Source organism: Haemaphysalis longicornis, unplaced genomic scaffold, assembly GCF_048455015.1.
Source record: "Haemaphysalis longicornis isolate Haplotype H1 unplaced genomic scaffold, Haemaphysalis longicornis Haplotype H1 scaffold_15, whole genome shotgun sequence".
Lineage (NCBI taxonomy): Eukaryota > Metazoa > Arthropoda > Arachnida > Ixodida > Ixodidae > Haemaphysalis > Haemaphysalis longicornis.
Window position 1 is genome coordinate 15900038 of NW_027526257.1, and position 25127 is coordinate 15925164.

General features: G+C 47.7%; 1 protein-coding gene across 3 annotated transcripts in view; it reads right to left on the bottom strand.

Annotated features, from left to right (window-relative positions):
- Positions 1-29: 29 nt before the first annotated feature.
- Positions 30-25127, bottom strand: part of LOC144165811 (uncharacterized) — a 31834-nt gene continuing 6736 nt past the window's right edge. The window contains exons 3-6 of one of the 3 annotated variants that reach the window (XR_013321522.1): positions 24900-25039; positions 20398-20579; positions 10146-10258; positions 30-4547 (exon numbers count right to left, since the gene is read on the bottom strand). Coding sequence is in view for 1 of the 3 variants with exons in the window: in XM_077695593.1 (XP_077551719.1) it covers positions 24942-25039 (98 nt within the window). In the remaining 2 variants the exon portion in view is untranslated. Of the gene's footprint in view, positions 4548-10145; positions 10259-20397; positions 20580-20601; positions 25040-25127 lie in introns of those variants that run through there. The other 2 variants (XR_013321523.1, XM_077695593.1) reach the window with 2 other exon arrangements.

A 25127-nucleotide genomic window follows, 5' to 3' on the forward strand; every position in this document is an offset into this window, starting at 1 on the left:
AAGGAGGCACACAAAACTATCCCTCTCTGGTGGAGTGGCCATGGCTGCTTTCTGGCCACACAGATAGCTCCCCATTTATGGCACAAGCATCTTCACCTGCTTTGCATATGTACCACTTTCATTTGCGCTATCACAATGAGGTTATAGCTGTATTTCACACCTAGCTACCCAATAAACTTCAAAACGTTAAACTTTTCCTGGCGGTGCTTTTTGTCTTGTTGGAAAAGACTGGGCGAACCCTAGTCAGCGGTGCCAAATAACTGCTCCAGCCTCGAAAAGAAAAAGATGACTGGACGCCTTTTTCTTTGAGAGAGAAGCTTCCCGTTTAGTGTTTGTCTCTTTTCCGTTTTGCGAACCTAACAGAATCCTTGGTAGGCCTCAGACCATACTGATCACCTTAGCGTTTCCCTTTGAATTCCGAATAGTGCACGCCCGGAATGTACTTTGTGCCATAGTCTCAGGCGATGAACACGCAGACTGAGCAGCAAAGCTTCGGCACTGCTTAAATTGTTCAGTTCCTAACTGTTTAATATGATCGCAAGTCTGCAAGATATCTTGGGTCACTGCATTTCATAAACGTGCTTTTCTGATGGAGGCGAATAGCAATAATGACTTTATTAAAACGGGCTCAAGAACTGAAACCCTTCCCGTTCCACTGAGGTATAACGAGTGACTGTGTGTTCAAGATTTCGGTGTGAGTTCACCAGATCCCCACGCGGTCAAAATTAATCCGAAGCCCTCCGCTATGGCATGCCTCATCGCCTTTGTAGCGTTGAAACGTTAACCTCATAACCAATCAATCACTTTTCATAAACTAGGGCACTTGCAATGTGCTAAAACGTTATCTTTATGAATGAACAGTGTGCCAAACGAACTGTGCAGTCCTAAAATGATCGCGCTATGAAATGTGCCATGTGGTGCATTTCCGAGAATTATGGGGTTGCGAATGCTGATGCTTTTCACTGATTTAAGCTTTTAGAAACATCTGTCGCGAGTTCTGTGTAGTTTTAACGGGCCTGGGCCAGGTAGCATGCATTTTTTTGGGCTCGGGGCGGACTCGAGCTTCAACAATTATTTTATTTCTGGCCTTGCCGGCCCAGCCATTGCCTGAGGTCCGGCAGTAGTGTGCCGCTAATTCTAAACTTTTGGTTACAAAAAATGCAGTGGTGCAAGTCTGGAGAAACAGCTAGCAGAGTTGGAGGCCCGGAGATCTGGCTGTTGCACCTCACATGGATTTCCAAACTTCTCGTGGAAAGTTCTACAGGACCGGCAGGCGCGGATATTTTGTCTGTAGGGATTCATATCTCTCCCAAAGTGGACCGCACCAGTACGGTCCACCGTAGCGTTAAATTACCCTGGAACCAGCAGCAAGAGTTCGCAAACTCGGCATCTGTAGGGCGAGGTACCCTGTGCTCGGTGATCCTAAAGGAGTACTGACACGAAAACTTTATGTCCCACTTTTATTGCCTTTATCGATGCTCAATGGTCGCTCGAATCCGAAATAGCACTTTAAATAATTCAGCGCGCAATAATTACTTACATTGAACGGCCTGAAAATTGTTTGTTTCAAATACCCGCACTTTGATCCCGAAAAGCACATATAACCGAATCCTGGCATGACCTCACCACTTTGTGCAGACGTAAAAACACTGCGGAGGCCGGTGGGGGCGTTGTTTCGACTGCGCCACCGCCGGAGCTAAATGGCTGAGCGGCCTGAAGGTGCTAGGCCTACCATTGCGGCGGAAATTTGATGACCGCTTTAAAGGAGCCATGAAGAGAAAATGCAAGTTGGTTTTATTCGAAAGATTTCGTGTTTTATATTGCCCCCAGCGCTTGTCCGGATACAAACCCTGCTTTAATAACTGAGAAATTAAACAATTTAGGTTAAAATTTTGATTTTCCCGCTCAATCGTGCGTTTTCGTGGTCCCAAATGACATCACAGGAACCGACCGCTCTGCAGCCTAGAGTACCTTCATTCACGCATCCGCCATACAGGGTAGAGACACGTATACGCTGGCGCCACCATTTTCGGTTGCTCGCTCGCCGCCGAAGCAAGTCATTGTGTCAAAACCGCGCTAAAATTATCGCCGCAATGCGGTTTACTTGTCGGTTTATATTGTCGGTTTATATTATATATGCGGTTTATATTGTCTGTTTCGCGTTGCTAGGTCTCGTGGGAAACAAAAAGAATAACGCGTTGAGCCCGTTGGCCCAATTGCGGCGGCACGGGACCGTTCAAAGGTTGTCTCCACCCTGTACAGCGGTGTTGGTTTGTTCCCGCGTTTCTTTACGTTCCGTAACCTAGATGGCGCCACCATACCGTGGCAAGCGTTTGGTTTGTTTTTGCCCGCATTTAAACCTGGCTTGTTTTTGTTCTGGGAGAAAATATTCGTTCCCTGAAACAGTGCTCGCTCGACAAATGTGGTCACGTAAGACACCCTTGCTTGCGTCAATCGGCCAGTGTCGTCTGAGACAACCCCAAGCCTCGTAGTGCTGTGCAGCTAAACCAAGCATGCTGTGCGCAGTACGAACAGCAGAACGCATCAGTACTTCTATGTTTACATGTGCTTTCGTAACTTCCACTGTTTGTCCCATCATTCTTATTGCTTTGCAAAGAATGTGCCCTAAATCTAAGCGCAAATCGCTCGTTCGGCTAGTTTGTAAGCTCTATAATTTGCGTCTGCTTCTGCCAGCCTCCGCCAATCGCAGAGCTTAGCTCATGTGACATCATAGGTTCTGTTGCGGGAAATGAGCTGGTGGGTCGCATGACCATTCCCGTTTTTCCTAATTATGTAGCTTATTTGAGCGAAGTTTACGTTAAAAGTGGCGTCAGTATGATTCTAACGAGACAATCTTTTGAATGAACCAAACTTGTGTTTTCTCTTCATGGCTCCTTTAAATAAAAGTCCTGATGGCGACTTCTATTGCAATTCCGGGCTACATCATCGCTTCTTTTCCCGTGTGTAGAACTTTATTTTTGCTAACAGTGCCTTTCTGGGCAGTGGTTATGCCTGTAGCCTTGGCTACGCGCACCCGTTTGTGAATGCGCCAGAGCCCAGTTACCGCTCGCGGGGCCGTGCGCGTGAAGTGACGTCACGAGCTTTTGACGAGCACCGTCCGCGTCACTTATTTTGGCAACCACGGGATGATGCCACGCTGATGTCCGTTTGCTGAGTTTCGCTCCGCATGCTCCTCCGTCGGCGCGATAAATGAAATCCAATTCAAGTATGTTCTTCGCGTCGCAGGCCGCTCATATTTCAGCCAGGGTGTTCTTTTGAGTAAAGGAAGCGAACGGTGCAATTATATTAACGTCTAAAATTGGTGTCAGTACTCCTTTAAGAAGCGGAGTGCAAAGGCACTACGACATAGTCAAAAATTATTTCACTTTTTTCCTGAAAATTCATTTTTTGTTTCAGGGTATTTGCGTTGTACAAAGCTCAGTCCAAGCTTAAAAGAAATTCAAATCCAATATATTCGCTCTACACTTAGATAAGGAGAGCTTTTTCGGGCTCATGAAGTCTTTCAAACTCGGGCTGATATTACGGAACAGTATGCTGGGCTCGGTCTTATTTCATTATACTATCTGGCTCCGTCTTGGCTAGCGCTGATAGCTTTAAAATTTTGGGGGTCGGGCTTTTATCTAAATATTACATCAGACTTTGGCCCAGGAACTGCAGGAATTGAGGTCCATGCAGTGCCCTACCATTAATCAAATTTCGGAGAAAAAGAAACTATAATTTTTGTTATATACTCTCACTGCAAAAACACCGTGACCAGAAATAGTTCAATATCCAGGATAATTCGTTGTAAACGAGTTCGATATTACATTTCTTTTACATTTGTGGCCTTAGATTGAACACTGTTTGCGCCAACAAAAGCCCAGAATAAGAAATATCACTTGGAAATTGTGGTGGGGCTTCTACCACTTGAATGTTATCGTGGAGTTAACACGTTGATAGCAGGGGGTGTCAACACCTACATTTCTTGAATTCTTTTAGTTGACAAAACGTCTGCGGTTGGCCGGAATAGATCTGAGTGACCACAGGCTACTTCTTCCAAGGCTGTATTTTGCCTTCATGGCCCCATTCACACGCTGATGTCCGTGATGGAGGACTGCATTAAATGCAACCACCTGTAACAGTCAGCAAAGCGACTCCAGCTTTTCACCCACTCTTTCGTCTTGTCCGTCTCAGATTTGAGAACTACTCTGGCATGATGGCAGTGCTTTGTAAAATGACAGCTCACTGCCACCCCTTCATCACCATTGTCATCACCACTGCCTGTTGCATTCAGTTTGTCATCCCTAGAGAGGCAATTCCTACATCGGTGCCCGTCCTTTTAACCTCAGTTTGGGCTGAAACAGACACGTAGTGCTTTCCTTGTTGTGTTTGCTAGCGGATACGAACCTTGTACACAGCGACGACTCGAATGAAGACTTCCTGCCGTAAAAGGATGACTCGATCACATCGGCTGCCCCAGCACACGCACCTTAACTGCCAGCAGCTGATGCCTACACTAGAGGACCACAGCCGAGTCCATTATGAACCTGCAAAAAAGGGCGGCAGTTCAAACAATGCCGGAGGGCTTCATCATGACAGCTCATTTGGCCTCTTGCTCCTCTGGTGTCCCTTTTCTGGCCGGTATCTGACTGCACCTACTGGTATCTAACTACCAGCACAACTACATTGACGGGATCAGGTAGCTATTTTAATTTTTACATTTCACTCTGTTCTACTTGCACCTACTCGGTCAATCACTCGCCCCAACCAAGCCTCGACAAAAGATGAAGCTTGTGGAGCAGACCTCCCACTAGTCCGACCACACGTAGTTTTGTAAAACGGGGCTAACAATAGCTCAAGCCAAGTGTGTTAGTAATTATTAAATGTTTCGCATTGCCTGAGAAGGAGGTATTAATTCTTCTGTACAAATCTTCAATGAAAAACAAAGATTCATTCAATGCAGGCTATTTTTTGATGAGGGAGAAAATGGTAAAGCAGGAAAAACAAGTGACGTGGCAATTTTCATGGAGACCCAAGCAAGCCGTAGGAGCTCCCCATCACTCTAAGTGATGCGCAGCAAGACCAAAGACCTGGTTTGGCATCGACACCCTTCGTCAAAATTTTCTAGGCCAATCGTAAGCCTTCTGGACCACAAAAAATTTAAAAAAAAATAAGCTTTATCTTGAAATGTGAGAAAATTATTTTATGACAGTAAGAAAGAACGGTGTTTTCTCTAGCTTTCTGGCATAAAATGTTTCCGCCTTGCTTGAGACGTGAACTTTTACAGTGACTTTTTTCGCAGCCTCCGCTCTCTTGGCTTAGCCTAGAAAGTTTTGACGAAGGGTGTACATAACAGGGCTACCGAGGATAAAGCATGAGTGCCAGAACATACAAAATACAAACTCGCAAGGAACTCGCAGCAAACAGATACCCTGCAATAGGTGGTAGGCTAAGGCAGCAGTCTAAGGACAAGTGCCGATTCTACTAAGTTATTGCACTACTAGTCAGCTTAACTCTTTCGTTACGGCGGAAAAACGGCCGATTTTAGGTGCTTCCACCAAACATTTTTTTTCTCTTGAGCTACTGGACACACGTAGCCTTGCTATGCATGAAGTTGTAGCTTACAGATTGCTCTTCCAGACACAAAGCAGCAGTTTTGTTAAAGGTACAATTACTTACAGTTTATTCGTCAAGTAATCAGAAAAAAGCCCCCAAGAAAAGTATACGAAAAACACAAATCGGCACTTTTACCGAGACTAAAAATTATTTCAGGTATTTTAAGATATACAAATTGTTCCTACGTTCCTTGGCTATGATTCAATATATAAATCAACAGTGTACACCAAGTTTTGGATTTTTGAGGGCCCGTCAACCTAGCGCAACTGACGGCTGTGCCACGCCGCGAGTGCACTCTAGGGTGAGTGAGTCTCTGTAAAACGTGCATCCAAGTACCGTACTTACCCGATTCTAACGTGCACTTTTTTTCCGGAAAAATAGGTCGAAAAATCGCATGCGCGTTAGTATCAGATACGAAACCGAAACCGAAACAGCGGAAATTTCGTCCCACCCATCGCCATCGCCATGTCAAGATGGCGCCCAAGCTTTTAGAAACGATTTTTCGGACGCAGAAAGCATAGGCGCCTAGGCTTTTCTATCGGCGTTCACACAAATCGTCAAATCGTTCCACTTGCGCGCTTGATAACAGCAATGGCAGCAGCGGCTCTCACGCGTTCAAAACGAGCGGTCGGCTGAAGCGTGCGCCTCTGGAGAAGCTCGCGGCATGGGCGTGTGAGGCATGGGCCACGATCTTATCGACCATGGTTGAACGTTAGTTCAGAAGTGTGGCATCGCGAACGTGCTTGACAGCACCGAGGAAGACATGTTGGTTGTGGTCAGCGGAGAGCGACGAGGAGTGAGATGAGTGAGATTACTTCGTGAAATAAATCACCCGTTTCTCTCGCATTCGTTTTTCTTGCTCACACAGTTCCGTGCGCGTTACAATCGGAGGTGCAAGTTTTTTCGGTTTTTTGTCAGGAAAATCGGGTGCGCGTTAGAATCGGGTAATTACGGTATACAGTTAAACCTCGATATAACGAAGTCGTACTTGGGGCCGCAAATTTCGTTAAATCGAGAATTTCGTAAAATCGAGGTTTCGATTTTACAGTTCATTTAACCAGTTATTGGGGTTTTAACACTTTGGCCCTCGCCAGGCAACAACTGCTATGTAGTTACCTCTCCAATTAAAGCGAAATTTGTACTAAAACTGGCCGCGAAAATTGTGTGAATTAAGAGTTTCAACACTTGGGCAATGGAATTCGGATAGCCGACGGTAGTTCATGTGTCATCGTAAAACCGGTGCTTTTTTCGCAACGCCTTATTAAATATGATAGCAGACTAGTTTTCCACTTTTTCTTTTTTCATTTCGGTCACTACTAAATGCCGCTGAATTGAACCCGCGTCCATGTCCCGTGAACTTCACCCCGCCGAGGTGCTCGTTCGAAGTTACGCCTCTTTTCGTCCATTCAGTGGTAGGCTTAGGCGCGGCGGGCCAACAGCGGAAGGCTGCTGTGAAACTTTCGAAAGACTTTTTTAATGTACAAAGGCTCTGCAGTATGGGCGCGTGATGCAACCACAACACTCGAGATAAAGCCATGATTGCGAGTTGAGCGGAGTACACGCGGACCGCTTCACTGTGTGGAGCAGCGCTTACGTGCTCCGGAAAGCGGAAAGCTTACATTAAAAATCTTCCGGCCAAATTCGATTAAGCAATTACTTTTATGCCCACTGAGCCCTTACGAAACTGATTTCTCCGCACCGCAGCTGTCTAATGAACGCTGGTGAAACGAAGATGACCACGTTCAAAGAGAGCAATTTATTGCCACCAGCACTCGATGTTCAAGCCGTAGTGAAGAAGTCCGTAAGCAGTGCTTGGCGTTTCTTGACCATGGCGGGCTTTACGTGACGCTCGTATGCTGACAGCGTTAACAAGGTCTTAAACATTCGTGTGCACCTGCGTGCCTCCGCAGAACATCGATGGCATCCATCACACTTCGGTGGCTGTCAGTTTCACCGAACTTCCTCAGGCTCTTGTTCGGAACACTTTTCTTTCTCTTGGAGTGCTCATGCTGCTTACAAGACTCACCTAACGATGCACGAACAAAATATTAATTTGGTTATCAGCGAGCACAACCTAGGGCAGCAGCACCGTGAGCAATGACGCGTAGAAAAAAAAAAAGCTTGAAGTAGGCTTCGGTAGCCTAAGCATAGAGGGCGCTGGCGTAGGCAACGATGGAGACGTCAAAATAGTGGCCGCACTATTAAACCGTCCATGGCCGCTAGCGGTTTGTGCAGCTTCGTTCTTCGCTTTTAATTGTTGTTAACCGTAGATTTCACCGCTTTTCTTTCATTTTAGCCTTCAAGAGACAATTTGAGTACTGAATTTTTTCAATGTAGGGCCTGAGAGGCAAAATAAAACGTGCCTCGACCGGAATTTCGTTCTTCCTTTCTTGCCGTGACTTCGTTAAATCGAAAGCGCCGCACAAAATTACTTCGTAAAATCGAGACAAAAATACATGCATTTAGCAAAATTTTGTTAGAAAACTTGAAAAAATTCGTTATATCGCGAATTTCGTTAAATCGAGGTTCGTTATATCGAGGTTCAACTGTACTCTTTTGTGTCCTCGCACAAAATCCTCATCAGTTCGGTGGTAAAAAACAAGAAAAGAAAATCGAGCGCTCTCGACAAGCGTCGCACCTGAACCCTGCAGCGCTAATCTGACACGAGCGCCAGGTTATCTTGAAGGTGATAGCGCGATACGGCACGGTGCATTTGGCAAAATATCCCGGCCATACGTTCTCAAGACCCTAAACACAAAATCAAAACCGCAGTCGTCAGATAAGAAGCACGTTTTGTTTATAAATACAGCGCGGAGTCACAACGAAATTACCTGCCAGCACTTGTTGAAGTGCGAGGCACCTGAACCGGAGCTTCGTCGTCCTAACTGAAATCTGAAGATCCCACATCATTGCTTGACCCCTCACTGCTGCTGGAATCAGAAAAATCGACAGCAGGAGCTGCTGAAGTGCTTGCTACAGCAGTCCGACTGTGCGAAGCGCGGCGCGAACCCGACGCCATTTTTCCTCCTCCTCCCTTCCCCCTTCAGTTCAAATTTCTCTTGCTACGCCGGCACTACACGAGACACATAAACAAACGAAACCGAAATTGAAAGAGAAGTTGCCAATGAACACACCAGATGGCGATAGTTGTCTGTGGAGCGCGGGTTTCAGATTTTGCGGGAGATTTAAAATCATCGGACGCCGGCTTCCGATTGCCTATGGCGCCGTCGTGAAAGAGTTAAAGGCCAACTGCAACGAAAATGTCGGCTCCTTGTATGCACTATTTTCAGGTAGTATTACCTTAAAAAGTGCTACCTGTAATATTTCAAGGCCCAAATATGCATGATTGCATCGTAAACGAAGATCAAAAATGCCATTTTCAAACCAAAACTCGAAAAAAGGGCGGCCATTACGGCCTGCCGGACGTGACGTTACACTCAGGAATCGAGTGTGCACAGCCGCCGGATTCCCCCATGGCTGCGTACGAGAAGACGGTGCGCATGCCATGTGTTTCGCGTTGTTCGTTTTTTCGAACACTTAAAACATGCACGAAAAGGGGTTTGGAATTTTGTATAACCATTATTGTTTCACTGTGAGCTGCTGAGGCGTGCCTAAAATCGTCCGGTGAAACGAAAACACAGGCGTCGCGAGGCGTCATGGTGAAGCCCGGAGCGAGGAAATCCAGAATTTTGTTATTTTTGCTTACATGGGCAGTTTTGTTCCTGTTAGCAGGGTGCCCGCACCAAGTCTTTAGATAATGATGCCATGCAGCGACGAAAGCACTGCAGTGTCTTCGCTGGGATCAGTAACCTTTCCTGAGACTCCATGCTGTTAAATGTGCCCCCCTTTATAAATATTTTTTTTTCTAACCAGTGAGCGAAATGTTGCAAACAGCGGCTAGTTTTTATATTTTTTTGACGAAGTTGTTTGAACTGAATCGATTCCGAGTAGAGCGCTGCATGCTGTACTTGTTCGCGTTGCAACCAGCACGATAACAGTGACAACAGGCTATCACCTCGCATCGGCCGTACTCAAGCCACTCGCGCTCTTCAAGAGTCGATCGGCCGCGTTCGTGCAGTGGGCCGCACAGCTACCTGCCGCACTAGTTCGCGCCCCGACCGGCCGCCACAATAGCGTATGGTCTCGTGTCGGCCGTTATGCATATTGCACACTTGTAGAGACGCCTGGCCGCGAGCTTGCAGTACGCCGCACAGCTGCCGCAGTCGTTTTGCGCGCCGACGCACTGACCAGCCACGCCAACCGCGTATCACCTCGCGTAGGCTGTAGACTCGTCTCGCGTGCTCGTCGTGTCGACCGAGAGCCTGCTGCTGCCGTCGCAACCACGAAATCAGCCGTTATGCTACTGCCGTACTCACTCGCGGAAGGTGTATTGCCCCACGTCGACCAGTCCCGGCACTCTTCGAATTTTCTCTTTATGTCTCGGAAACCCAGCGCTTCTTCAGCTGCTCGCATTACAGAAATGTGTGAAAGCAATTACTCATGCAAGATGCACAAATTACGCTGCTCACTTGCGTAAGGCCACGCGTAAACGGGTTACTGAGGAGAGGCGACGGCCGCTCGGGAGTCCTGACTGGAACGTCACATCCGGAAGTTCGCCACCGTGGTGACGCTCCGCTAGGTGCTGCATTGGCCGAAGTGAACGGTTTTAATGAAGAACTGCGCGTTTATGAGGTTTAAAATTAGGTCACATGAGATATACCATGCATTCAAACAGAATTTGGGGCAGGTAAATTTTCGTTGCAGTTGGCCTTTAACTGTCTCATTGAAAGTTAGCGTATAGTATTCATTCAGGAGACAGAGAAGGAAAAAATTCACTCTGTGCTCAGTAATTACATTCGGCATCTTGTCCGTATTGACAACGTCACAGAACTTGAAGAAAGTGCACACGGCTGCCGAGACTATTACAAAGCTGATGATGATGATGGTTGGTGTTTAATGGCGCAAGGGCAACGAGGGCAAAGAGCGCCAGAGAAGGGGTTATTAATGAAGAGAAGTGATTACCACACAAGGGTAGGTATAAAAACGTGTAAACCGAACATAGTAAAATCAATTAAAGATAATGGTGATGGCTGGTGTATAGGGCCAGATTTGATTATGCGTGATAGGAAATGAGGTTTAAAAACTTGACGTCTGACAAATACTCAAACCCACGTTTCACGGAAACCATGGCATCATCACCTAGAAACAACGATGGATGTAGGGGAATATGTTGTCTGTAGAGTTCTCTGAAGTGTTTGTGTGGTGTTGTCTGAAGTGCCTTGCATGTGATTAGTATGTGCACTACGGATAGGGCCTCTCCGCACCTGCTGCGGGGTCTAGAAGATCCCATCAGCAGATACGACTGCGTTGCATGGGTGTGCCCTATCTGCAGCCTACCCAAGGCAACTTCCATGTGTCTGTAGTGTGAGTCAGATGTGTACCGTCCCAAGCGTGTTTTTATTACATGTAGTTTGTTGTCTCTCTGTTCATTCCAGCGTGTTTGCCATGTTCTGCGCAAGTGTTGTCATGTGTGGCTTGACGTCTGTATAGGGTATCGTTGTAATGTCTACAGTGTTCCTGAGTGCAGCAGCAGCGGCCCTCTCGTCTGCCAACTCGTTCCCAGCAATCCCAGCGTGTCCTGGGACCCAGCAGAGGAGCAGTTGATTCTTTTGCGCATACACAGACATGACGGTGTTGAATACAAGATTAACTATGTGGTTTTTGGGGGGCTTATGCGATGACAGTGCGCGAACAACACTCAAGGAATCTGTGTAGATGATAGACTTCGGAATTTGATTTTCAAGTATGTGTCGTACAATATTGTTGTGTGCACGCTCGTGGTTCTAGATATTCGGACCATGAGCAGCGCAGGAGACCATAGTGGAGGTTTTAGAAGAATCACTGTAGAATTCTGCAAATGGGTATTTAAACTACAGAGACAGAAAGTGTTGCAGTATTGCAGCTCGTGGTACCCGATTTTTGCCAAGTTTTATAAAAGACAGGTCACAGGACACAGGGCGAACTTGCCAAGGCAGTAAAATGTTTAAAAAGGGTGACCTGTACACATCTAAAAACGAAGCGCTGAGATCCGAGGCTCGCTCTCTCACTCGAAGTGAAAAGGCCGGAGGAACGGATAGGCGATTTACAAACAGCACAGATGTGGATGTGTTGTTAAAGACAGGATAAAAAGGATGCTTATTCAGCGATGAAATCTTAAAAGCATAAAGTAAGTCTATGTACGTCCGTTGGTTCTCAAGGCTCCACTTATTACACTCGACATACAGACTCTCGACAGGGCTAGTGCGAAAAGCAACCGACGCAAGCCGTAGCCCCAAGTGCAGCACTGGGTCAAGCATTCACAACGCTGTTTTAGTCGCCGACCCATATACCAGACTGCCATAGTCTAAACGAGAACCAACCAAAGCAGTAGAGAGCCGTAGTAGGAGTTCTTTGTCAGCCCCATAGGATTGGTGGGAGAGTACCTTAAGGATATTCATTGTTTTCATGCATTTATGCTTAAGTTTTTTTATATGTGGGATGAATGTGAGTTTGTGGTCAAACACCACACCTAAAAACTTGTGCTCCTTGTTCACAGGAAGCGACACACCATTATGAGTAATGTCTGGGTCCATATGGACCCCGCGCTTCCTGGAGAACACAACGCAAGAGCTTTTTACAAGATTCAATTTAAAACCATTCTTGTCCGCCCAGCCGGCAAGTTTCTTGACGCCGAGCTGGACTTGACGTTCGCATATTGACATATTACATGATTTAAAAGATATCTGCACGTCATCTACATACATGGAATAAGAGATTGTAGGTGGCAGTGCCTTTCCAAGCGAGTTCATCTTAACTATGAAGAGGGTACAGCTCAACACACCACCTTGCGGTTTGCCATTTTCTTGCACGTAAACCTTTGTGAGTGCACAACCAACTCCTACTCGAAATGTTCTTTCCGACAGGTAACTAACAAGGGTGTTTAACATGTTACCCAAGACACCGAATAACTTGAGGTCACTAAGGATCCCGTAGCGCCAAGCGGTGTCGTAGGCCTTCTTGAGATCAAAAAACACAGTTACGCAATACTGTTTATGCACGAAGACATCCTTAATATACGATTCAAGAGCTACGAGTTGGTCATTCGTGGATCGCCCCACCCTGAAGCCTGCCTGGCAGCTCTCGAGAGGACCGCTGTACTCAAGGAAGTACACGAGCCGGCGATTTATCATCTTCTCGAGAAGCTTGCACAGGCAGCTCATCAAGGCTATAGGACGGTAACTTGAGGAGGACGACGGGTCGTTTCCCTCCTTCAAGAAAGCCACTACTATGGCCTCCCTCCAAGAGTGTGGGATGTGCCCCAAAAGCCATATTTTATATAGATTTAGAAGTGCTTCAAGTGTGTCTGCGTGTAGGTGTTGTATCATTGTATATGTGATGTTGTCTGGGCCTGGAGCTGAGGATTTACACGTGCTCAAAGCAGCCCTCAGCTCATCCAGTGAAAACTCTGAGTTATAAGAAGATGTTGACCAATTGTTATCTAGTATAGGCTTCTTTTCGGCCGTTTTTTTGTGTTTCATGAAAGTGTTTGTGTAGTGTGCTGAACTGGACACGTGTTGGAAGTGTTGTGCGAGTGTGTCAGCCTTGTCTTCGAGTGTGTCCCCTGTTGTGCTGACCAGAGGCAGGCTGTGTGTTTGTTGTCGTTTGAGTTTGCGTATTCTTGTCCATACTTTCCGTGTGTCTGTGTAGGAGTTTATTGATATTATGAAGGAATGCCAACTCTCTCGTTTTGCCTTATGGCGCACACATTTTCCTAACGCCTTGGCCCGTTTGAACAAAATGAGGTTACCCGACGTGGGGTACCGACGTAGGATACCCCACGCCTTGTTCCGGGTCTCTCGCGCCCGACTACAGTCCTCATTCCACCACGGCCTCCCCTGGTTGCGCGGGCACCAGAGGCGTGGGGAATGGACTTTTCGGCGGCGTCGAGGATGTGCGCCGTGAGCAGTTGGGTAGCTTCTTCAACATGTAGGTGTCCTATGGATGTGTGGTGTAGTTTAGATGAATCTGTAAATGTATTCCAGTTTTCTCTTGCTTCATTAAACCTGTTCTGGGAAGATGGACTGCTCGGGCTTTTACCTACATATGTTAGTGAAGTGGGGAAGTGGTCACTACCGTATCGGTCCGTGCCCACGCCCTACTCAAGACAAGGAAAAAGAACTGCGGATCCAATTGCCAAGTCTAGGTGTGAATAAGTGTTGTGTCTTATATTATAGTATGTAGGCTGTTTCTGGTTAAAAAGACATGCTCCCGACGATGTTACGAATTTCTCAATGAGGCGTCCTCTGGCATCTGTGCGAGCACAGCCCCAAAGAGAGTTATGTGCATTCAGGTCACCTATGAGAATGTATGGTTCGGGTAACTGATCAACCACACCCTCAAAATCTGAGCTGGAGAGCTGGAAGTCAGGAGGGATGTACACAGAACATAGTGTTATAAGCCTATTGAAGATTATCGTTCGGATGGCAACAGCTTCAAGAATGGTCTGTAGTTGGACAGTGTGGTATGCCAAGGATTTTCGGGCAATGATGGCCACACCACCTGAGGATGTACCACCACTACCTCTGTCCTTCCTAAATATAATGTAATTGTTTAAGAAATTTGTGCGTTTCGAGTTTAAATGCGTGTACCACCACTACCTCTGTCCTTCCTAAATATAATGTAATTGTTTAAGAAATTTGTGCGTTTCGAGTTTAAATGCGTTTCTTGGAGGCACATCACACTTGGCTGCTTGCAATAAAATATTTCATAGATATCATCAAGATTTTTAATGAGGCCTCTGCAGTTCCACTGGATGATGTTTTCTCTTCCCATTATTTAAGTTTAGAGCAACTAAAATATGTGTGTGTTTATGTGCCGACTTTAGGGGCTTGGACTCTTGGGGGGGGGGTTTCGACTTATCTACTGACCTGGACGCCGGAGCCCGTTCCTTTTGCTGCGATGAAAGTTGGAAGGACTCGGCGTCCATGTCGTCATCTGAAGGCAAGGGGGTGCCCAGCGGACTGGGCCCCCTTGACTTGGTAACCTTTCGGCCGTTCTTTGCCTGCACTGCCAGTGCCGAAGGCGTGGGGAGCGCCCCAGATGGCCCAGGCAGTGAGGCGGGGGAGGGGGTCGCTGCTACTGCCTCCATCTCCATCTCCGTGCCCTTGCGTGTGCTTTGGGCCGGTGGAGAGGAAGCAGTGGACGCAGCGGCATCCCCAACAGACGTGGTAGCCACCACAGCCGCTGCTGGCTGGGCAAGTGGCGTGGTGACTGGGGTGGCTGCCACTGGCAGCCTCGTGGGGGGTGGGGGCAGGAGCAAATCAGCTGCGCTGTATTGCATCGCCGCCGAAACCAGGCGCCGCTCCGCCCCCCGGCAAGCAGCGTCGGCATACCTTCCGGAGCCGAAGAGTGAAAACCTCTTGCGGGCCTCCGGAAAGCTGATGTTCTCATTGACCTTCAAAGTGATTATTTTTTTTTCCCTGTTTGAACTTTTCGCATGATCGTGAAAACGCGGCATGATGTCCATGGCAATTGGGACAAGTGAAGTTGCTAGCATCACAGTTGTCTGCAGAATGGTGAGCTTGCCCACACTTCGCACATGTGAGTTTATCGCGGCAGGAGTTCGTACCGTGCCCATAACGCTGGCACTTGAAGCAGCGGTGTGGATTTCGCACATACGGGCGCATGGGACATCGGAGGAAACCTGCCGTCACTGCTTCCGGTAGTGGGGTTCTATCAAAAGTCAGAATAATGTGCTTCGTTTTGACTTCTTTGTTGTCTCGCCTTATTGTGATGCGCCGGACTGCTGTGACCCCTTGGTCACGCAGTCCTTCTAGGAGGTCAGTTTCTGTTTCATTGATGAGATCGAGTTCAGAGATGACGCCTAGGGAAGAGTTTATGGTTCTTTGGGGAGTGACTGTTATTTCAAGATCATGGATTCTGGTTTGTCACAGAAACTTATTCGCCTGCTCTTTGTGGCTGACTTCAACGAGCACATCTCCAGAAGAAAGTTTTTTTGCCTTGTAGTTCTTTCCTGCAGCCCTCTCGATGAAATTTGCTACGAGGAAGACTGATTTTTCACTTACGGGGGTTTCTTTATATACAGATTGCATCACAAGGAAGCGAGGATAGTTGTCCTTGCTTCAAAGGTCAATGGTCGGTTGCGGTTTGAGAGTTACATCGGTGCGGGCCCTCTTCAGGGCCCGATCATTTGGAGGGGGAGTTTTGACAATACCATATAGCATAGTATAGAAGCAGGGGATGCGGGTACTTCCTTCGCTCGGGTTACACTGATACCGAGAGAGGTCCCGGAGCTCCCTGCCTGGTAAACAGACAGGCAGCCCATCCGCCGGAGCTTGACCTGGGCTCCGACGGCCACCGTTAGTGGTTTCTGCCCTTCACCTTACAACTTGTAGCCACGGTAGATTACAGCAAGAGTATGGGGGCTCAGGGTCCGCGGTGTCACAAACACCGTCACCAAGATTACTCAAGGTGCCCCGTGCAGGGGAGACTGTTGCAAAGCAATGCTCTTGATGGTGCTCCAGTAGACGGTGTTTGAGTAGTACACACTGTGGAATTCTGCATATCGTCTGGATACCAAAAATCGAAAGCCCACCACGACACACGCCGCCTTCTTGGCCACCACACCGCTTCACATGCCTAGGCATTTGAAAATTTCTAAGGCGAAATGAGACGCTTCAAGTGCCTGTAGTCATAGTCATTGCAGGGCTTCTGACAATGTTGCCCTCTGTCGAACCGGCACCCGGGACCATGGGAGACAAAAGATAGGCGCTTGTGGGGGCCAAACCCTTCCACCCTCGCTTCTCTTTGTGGCCGCTGTCGTAATGGCGGTTTGGGGAGCTCCCACCCAAGACGCTTCGGGGTGACAAGCCCACTAATGGACAACATGGTGTCATGGTTCAGGGATTGCATGCCTCACGGTTACCGGGTCACCCTTGCAGTGCGCAAGCCCAAAACACACAAAACTTGCCTCTTCAGCGTGCATGCATTCTCTTGGAACCACTGCGTGTGGGAGAGGAGCGGTAGAGGTATATCGGGAATTCGGTGGGGTGGCGTTTAGCCCCATCACTGGTTCACTTGAGAGGTCGTACGAACAATCGCATCTGCTGCTGTGCACACAATGGGTGCCAGGTATTATCCTCCTGTACAAGATGGCCAGCAGCCAATTGGGCTGTGGGTTTAAACATCCAGTCTCCTTGCTTAGTGCACGTAAAGCTTTGCCGTCTAGGGTTTAACTAAGAGTTGATCGCTGAGGTTGGACTCCTAGGTTATAATTCAGTGAGGTGATCGCCAAGGCAGCAAGGTTTTCTTGTCCCTTTTGCAAATACTGTCTTGTACATAATTGCACATGCAGTCTCTTACTGTGCAGCATGCAAGAGTCTTAGGAGCACTTCAGGCAGCTTCGCCAGCCTCATGTACAAGTGAACGAAGTATTTTTCTAAAGACAGAAGGAAAACGAAGGAGGAAAGTGTGGCAAAAGTGTGAGGGGGAGGGCGGAATGCCGAGGTGGCTCGAGACGCTCCTTGGCGGCAACAGGTTACGAGATAACCGAGAGAACAAATACGCCACCGAATATCAGCCCACAGGAAAGCGTAGGATAAAAGTATGGAAAAAGTGTGAGGGCGAGAACAGTATGCCGAGACCGTGCCACAGACCAAGCTTGCGCTGCGTGATGCCTGTACATCGCTCGTTTGGTGTCGTCCTCGTTGCGTGGCTCATCCAAACCAAGTGACATTTGCGCGGGAGGTCCAAACATGTACAAAAACATGCTCTGCGGTGGAGATGCGCTGCGAGATAATGGCAGAGTAGCACACACTGCCATGAGTTCACCAATCACCTGGTTCCTTCCTGAGATGCAGCAGATATGCGCCGTGACTGGGAAGACTGCAGTTCATGCTGCCCACAAATTTCGCATTAGTGAGTATCCTAATCGTCAGCCATTTTTCACAATCTCTTTTCTTATCATCCTGCCCTCGTACTCTTCTCCTGACCTGATTCTTTGCCAACACTGCCTGGTTCCAGAAGTGAAGGACTCCTTCACCACAACAACGAACTGCAAACCAACCAACGAGGTTTTACTCTCAGCATTGGCACAAATGCAAATAGTACCAAGATGGCCACCGCTATAAGGAAAAAATAAATGGCGTGTGTGTGGGATATGAACCCTGGTTGGCAGAGCGGTAGCCAAGTGCTCTGATTACAGCGCTAACCTGGCCTGCATGGAACAAGAATTAGGCGTGCATCGTGACAGGTGCACCCAGAGGTCAGCGCTGAACACAGGGAAGCTGCCGCATCAAGTGCAGCCTGCCTAAGTAAGCATAAATGAAAGCCAAGAAACAGTTGGAAACACGATCTAGCATTGAATAAGTCTCTGATAACTGCTACGCTTTCGCCTTGAAATCAACTAAGCAGGCTTAGATTCCTGAAGAACTTTTTGTACTCCTTAAAGGGCTACTGAAGCACTTTTAAAACTGGGCAAAACTCTGCTTTTTACAATTATTACATTGGTCAGTTTATGCCTGTAAAGTTTTTTTCGTCATTTTTAGCTTGGGGACAGCGGTATTCGTCGTTAAAGTTGACCCTACGCCCCGCCCACTGCTCCCTGCCGCATCGCCGGAAGAGCGAGAAACTGAGAGGCAGCAACCGGAAGTAGCGTCATATTCGGAAGACGGCCAGCGACGTGCGCCGCCGCTTCGCTGTGTCCCAATTTTCGGGGCGAAGTTCTGAACTAAGCAGGCGTGTAATCTACACTTTATTGATCATCATTGTCTAGTGTTGCTTCCGCGTCATTTTTAACCGCAATGCTACTGTGTGATTCCCTAAAGCGTCTCCTATACCAGAGAATTCCTACCCGAGCGCCCGTGGCTACTACATTGCCTTCACGAGTAGTCGCGGGGCCGGCCGTGTCTTCGGGTGCTGTGTGCTTCATACGCGAAGCGACGGGCTCAAACAAATACGGAGGTACCCCAAGTTCCTGATCCATTATTATAAGGGAATTAGAAAATTTTGGGGACCACAGCGCTCTGGGCTTCCCGAACTTCCTGCTCGTTTTCCCAATCAACGTTGTTGGATGTGACGACAGCTTAGCTGAATAGCTAGATTTTAAGAATAAATCAAGCAAGCTGAAAGCATGAAGCGTTTTCTGCGCGCGGAAGCGCTCCGCACACCCACCGGTCGTGCATTCCCGTACGGCGCACGAAACGCCTCGCAGCACACATGCCGCGGCAGCGACCGCTCTTCGCTGCCGTTAAGAATCAAGGCCGTCGCGAAAAGCAAGGTAAACGTGCAAGAAAGGATGATAGTGTGGTGAAAAATTGTGCTAGAGATTGTCATCCAAGGTAATTTCGAAAGAGGTGATCGAATTTGTATTGTGATGCGGAGCGCCAGCCCACCGCGGAGACTCGTCGACGGTCGCAAAAAAACCTGTCGAGCACGAGATGCGGCGAGAGGACGATGGATGGCATTACCTGCGCGCAAGAATGACCACAGCACCGATCGCTAGAATGACTATCAATGTAGGAATAAGGTTCCACATGCGAGAAAGGGGGTGATAGTGCGGTGAAAAACTCTGTTAAGGATAGTCATTCGCAATTGTAGAGATAGCAGCGACCAACTATCTCCCTTGGAGCTAAGCCTAAAGTTCCCAACATCAGCGGCGACTCCGTGCAACCTGAACCGGCTGGAGCTGTTGGGGAAGGCGTTCTAAAGCTCGTCGGGGACCAGCGTGCTGCGCTTGGGTTCCTCTACCTTTTGGGGGGGCGACCAACGTTCGGCTCCCCTATTCTAAAATATGCGTATGTGCAGCAATGACACGTTCCGCTGACAGGCCGAGCAGCGACCCGGCACCAGCACCTCTGCGCGACGCGGCGACCGGCGGCGGCTGCGCTGCCTGTGCGCATCGCAGGCCGCTGCACATAGCTTGTTGCCGCCTGTCGAAATGTAAAAAAAAAAGTTCCACAATCGAGGATGGGGTGGGTTGAAAAGATGGTGGGTTGAAAAATTGTGCTAGGAAGCGTCATTAGCGCTGGTAGTGAAAGCGGCGAACCAATATCTGCGCAACTTCCCTGCACAAGAGAAACAAGTCGGCCATGAGTTGTGGGGGCGAACCCCTTTCTAAAGCTCACCGCGAGCGAACCTGTTGCGTTTATACTTCCATCAGGCTCTCCTACTCTAAGGAAAGATTGTGTGAGTCCTCCATTCAACAGAGGACCTTCTGGCCCGCGTCTGAACGGGAACAGAATGAGATCTTCAGGCCGAGCGGTCACCGCAGCGCCGGCACTTCCGAATATGACGTCATCTGCCGCCAGCCAATCGCGAAAGGCAGCCAGGGCTCTCACCGCGCCCGCGGGCAGGGGTCGTTTGTTTTGACAAAAAAAGATGGTTTGGGTGTAATTACACATAAAATAAACACGTTTTTCCAATTCAGCGTCACGAAAACCATAATGTAATGTCCCCAACAAAATTTTTTTGAAAAGCTCTTCACCAGCCCTTTAACCTTTGTTCAGCTACCGCAGAGCTTGTAATGCCTGATTGCACATCGCTCACACCTTCCAGGCAGTGGAACAAGAAGTGCAGTCAGGATGAAGAGAGTCATTTTCACTCCCCCTTTCTCAACTGTGCACTTAATAATAGCCCTTGTTCCACTGCACGATGCCGCACTTGCCTCTACTACGCAGAGCTACCTCCGTCATAACCTAACTTAGGACTGCCAAGCACACTCACCAGTTGGCTACCAGCTAGTAGCGACTACTCGGTGGCCCACAGGTAGAACCAGTCTCATGGGCGACTGCTGCAGTCAGGTTCCGGGGGCCACTCATGAAGACTTCCCTGAGAGCTCCCTCGCTGTGCGGCAGAACTGCAGAATTGGAGATCAGCCTTGGCTTGCCGGACACAGGGAAGTGGTGCTGCACGAACACGGTACAAAGGATGACTTTGTGCCCTATGTGAAGCAAGAGCATGTGTTCTGCACTGTAACCGAGAGACATGCCCTTATTTTCGTGCAAAGAGGTTTTTTTATCGCAGCGTAAATAACCAGGTAAGTGACGGAAGCAGTAGAAATAGGATTCCCCTGTGGCACCAATACTGCTAAAGCCGAAGCCATCGCTACACATTCTTCTTACTGTAATTGGGAAAGGCTCAATGAATGAACATGGAACGCCAATGAGGGCACAAGGGCAGCTGTTCATCTAATGTGCCATATTTACTCGCGTAATGAACCCACTTTTTTCCAGAAAATTCGGCATGAATTTGGGGGGAGGGTTCATAATGCGGGAAAAAATTGCAACAAATTTTTTAAAAGTTGAAATTCCACACAATAAAGTTGCTAAGAGAAGCGCGTCAGAGCCTTACCATTTCCGTAAAAACATCTGGGTGATTATGTAATGGAATTTCTTTTTTATTCTGAACATGCCAGTGGCCCCCTACTCGCCATAGAGCTGTCCTCCTCACTGACGTCGCTTGCGGGTTCACATTCGTAGCCGACCCACAGCGCACCGTCTTCTGTGCCGTCAAGGAACTCCAAAACTTTTTTTTCTCACACCCGGCAACTACCCTTATTTGGGCCCAAGAAACACACGACAATCCTTGTTCACCGACGAAAAACCTTGTTTCCGCCCATAGCATACACGCAGTGGGCCACCACTCAGATGCTGCCCAGTCGCGCGGTTTCCATGTGCATCAAAGCATGCTGCACCACCTTCAGTTTAAAACCATCTGTGCAGCTCATGTACTGGCCTATCTTACGGCGTGCATCAGGAGCACAAAAAAAGGTCGTAGCACAGCAGATCGTCATGGCGAAGTCGCGGAACAGCAAGAGCAGGGGAGTGCAAAGTACGTTTAGTGCTTTGTTTGCACTGCGCCAAAACGAGCCGGAACAGCAAAGAGCAGGGAAGGAGTGTGGAGTGCGTTTTGCGCTTTGCTTGCATGCCGCAATGTTTTTATGGCGCAAGGTTTGTTCTGTGTTCAGCAGGTGTTGCACCGCAAGCGCACAATTTTTAAACTGTGAACCACAGCATTTCCGCCCACGTCTCCGGCTAGTGTTGAGATTTATTTTTCTTGGAATGCGTTTTTAGCATTTCTGCGTGTACTGTGGTGTGATATCAAGTTACTGCGATCGTCCACAGCATCAGCAACCATGCTGAGATAAAAACATATCCACGCTGCATTTTTTATTCAGTGACCAAAAAGTAAATTCTCAAGACGAAAAGTGGAGGGAGGATTCATTACGCGAGTGGGTTTACAGTTAAACCTCGATATAACGAAGTCGTACTTGGGGCTGCAAATTTCGTTAAATCGAGAATTTCGTAAAATCGAGGTTTCGATTTTACAGTTCATTTAACCAGTTATTGGGGTTTTAACACTTTGGCCCTCGCCAGGCAACAACTGCTATGTAGTTACCTCTCCAATTAAAGCGAAATTTGTACTAAAACTGGCCGCGAAAATTGTGTGAATTAAGAGTTTCAACACTTGGGCACTGGAATTCAGATAGCCGACGGTAGTTCATGTCATCGTAAAACCGGTGCTTTTTCCGCAACGCCTCATTAAATATGATAGCAGACTAGGTTTCCACTTTTTGTTTTTTCATTTCGGTCACTACTAAATGCCGCTGTTATAGTCAATTTAACCGCGCCCGCGTCCATGTCCCGTGAACTTCACCCCGCCGAGGTGCTCGTTCGAAGTTACGCCTCTTTTCGTCTATTCAGTGGTAGGCTTAGGGGCCTAGGCGCGGCGGGCCAACAGCGGAAGGCTGCTATGAAACTTTCGAAAGACTTTTTTCATGTACAAAGGCTCTGCAGTATAGGCGCATGATGCAACCACAACACTCGAGATAAAGCCATGATTGCGAGTTCAGCGGAGTACACGCGGACCGCTTCACTGTGTGGAGCAGCGCTTACGTGCTCCGGAAAGCGGAAAGCTTACATTAAATAAAATTCTTGCGGCCAAATTCGATTAAGCAATTACTTTTATGCCCACTGAGCCCTTACGAAACTGATTTCTCCGCACCGCAGCTGTCTAATGAACGCTGGTGAAACGAAGATGACCACGTTCAAAGAGAGCAATTTATTGCCACCAGCACTCGATGTTCAAGCCGTAGTGAAGAAGTCCGTAAGCAGTGCTTGGCGTTTCTTGACCAGGGCGGGCTTTACGTGACGGTCGTATGCTGACAGCGCTAACAAGGTCTTAACATTCGTGTGCACCTGCGTGCCTCCGCAGAACATCGATGGCATCCATCACACTTCGGTGGCTGTCAGTTTCACCGAACTTCCCCAGGCTCTTGTTCGGAACACTTTTCTTTCTCTTGGAGTGCTCATGCTGCTTACAAAACTCACCTAACGATGCACGAACAAAATATTAATTTGGTTATCAGCGAGCACAACCTAGAGCAGCAGCACCGTGAATGACCGTGAGCAATGACGCGTTGAAAAAAAAAGCTTGAAATAGGCTTCGGTAGCCTAAGCATAGAGGACGCTGGCGTAGGCAACGATGGAGACGTCAAAATAGTGGCCGCACTATTAAACCGTCTATGACCGCTAGCGGTTTGTGCAGCTTCGTTCTTCGCTTTTAATTGTTGTTCACCGTAGATTTCACCGCTTTTCTTTCATTTGAGCCTTCAAGAGTCAATTTGAGCACTGAATTTTTTCAATGTAGGGCCTGAGAGGCAAAATAAAACGTGCCTCGACCGGAATTTCGTTCTTCCTTTCTTGCCGTGACTTCGTTAAATCGAAAGCGCCGCACAAAATTACTTCGTAAAATCGAGACAAAAATACATGCATTTAGCAAAATTTTGTTAGAAAACTTGAAGAAATTCGTTATATCGCGAATTTCGTTAAATCGAGGTTCGTTATATCGAGGTTCAACTGTATTATGCGAGTAAATACGGTATGTGTGAAAAGAGTACGAAACGTTAAGCACTCTGGGTGGAATCCAAAGCGCAGAGTGAGGATTGCTTTTTGTATAAATGGAATACTTAATCAATTAACTTCCATTGAGAGTCAGTGCTCGTCCTGTGTTCCTTTCTTTCGTGTCCAAACCCATAACCTTCACGCAGTGGCTCCGACGGTCTATCCACTCGGTGATATATGTTTCTCTACTTTATTTTCTAACACAAAATATCGCAACTCACTCATTAAAACACAAGCGCATTCCTCATTCCTTCTTTGGCATTTGTGACTGCTAGTTTAATTTCTGCATTCATTGAACGTGTGCCCCATTCCCTATCAGGACACCAGGAAAACATTCACATGCACAGAAGTAAATGAAACGGGCCGTTCCCAACACACTCGGCAGTCAAAGGTGGTAAGCTTCCTTTTACGTGGCCTAATTAGAGTGTTTCTATTGCACTAACAGTATACGGACTCCACAGTGTCTTTTTGTTTCGTCCAAGCGAAGCCAAAAACTGTCCTCAAACCATGAAAAAAATATCTTATCCAGGAAATTTATTCCTTCACGCTCGCGGTGAATACGGGGACATGAGTTTGTACAACTTGGTATGTTAGGCTTAACGTTAGGGAAACCAAACATTAGGCCTAACAAGAGCCATGGTGCGCACCGCCAGGGGTGTTCTGGCCAGCCCTTTTGCAAGAATGTTTCGTTTTATGAAAGCCTTAAAACTCGCACAATGTTACCGACATAGCAGTTACGAGTTGTTTCATTGTCACAAGACAGACATGACCCTGACACAGTCACACCACTTTTACAGTGTGGTGTGGCCTTTGTGTCATCAGCACCATAAAGCAAACGTCTTTTACTGAGGCATTCAGGCTAGCATGTCCTGTTTCCCTGCCCTACTTGCTACAACACTAATTTTCATAAACATCGCAGTCTTTGCTTCTGGGTGTAGACTAATGAACAAACTTCACCTTACAATTTTGCACAGGAAGGCGTATTTTGCCAATGAAATAAATGTTTAGAGGTGCAGCACTCTTTAAAGAGATTGGTATAAGCTAGGTTTTTGTTGAGTGTAAGCGGGCTTTCCCACAAGAGCATGAGTGAGTGTCTGTGGCCAACCAAGAGCCCATCTACCTTCACACAGTGGAAGGGCAGCGTTCTTTTTCTACATGTGAATAAGCACCCCCTTTCTGTTCTCACTATGAAAATAATTCTTATTAGAAAGGCTAAGACAATTACTACAATGTACTAAAGAACACAATGTCACAAAGAGAAAACCGCTCCACTTATCACACAGACAGCTGAGTGATGTCAGAGCTGAAACTCTGGGTTCATACAGCTTGTCGGAGTCATCGTCTGTGCCCTGCACGTGCAGGATGTCAACGTTTGACCGGCGTCGGTACTGGTCCAACGTCTCGATCTTCAACCCCAGTCCCCTTGTCGCAGGTCTCTTTCGCCATGGTGTCAACCTGCACAGCTGTCGCACAGCAAACAGCAAAGAATCAGTGCTGGGTGCAAACTTCGAAAGCCTACGCTGCAATCTCTACACACAACTTACAACTCTT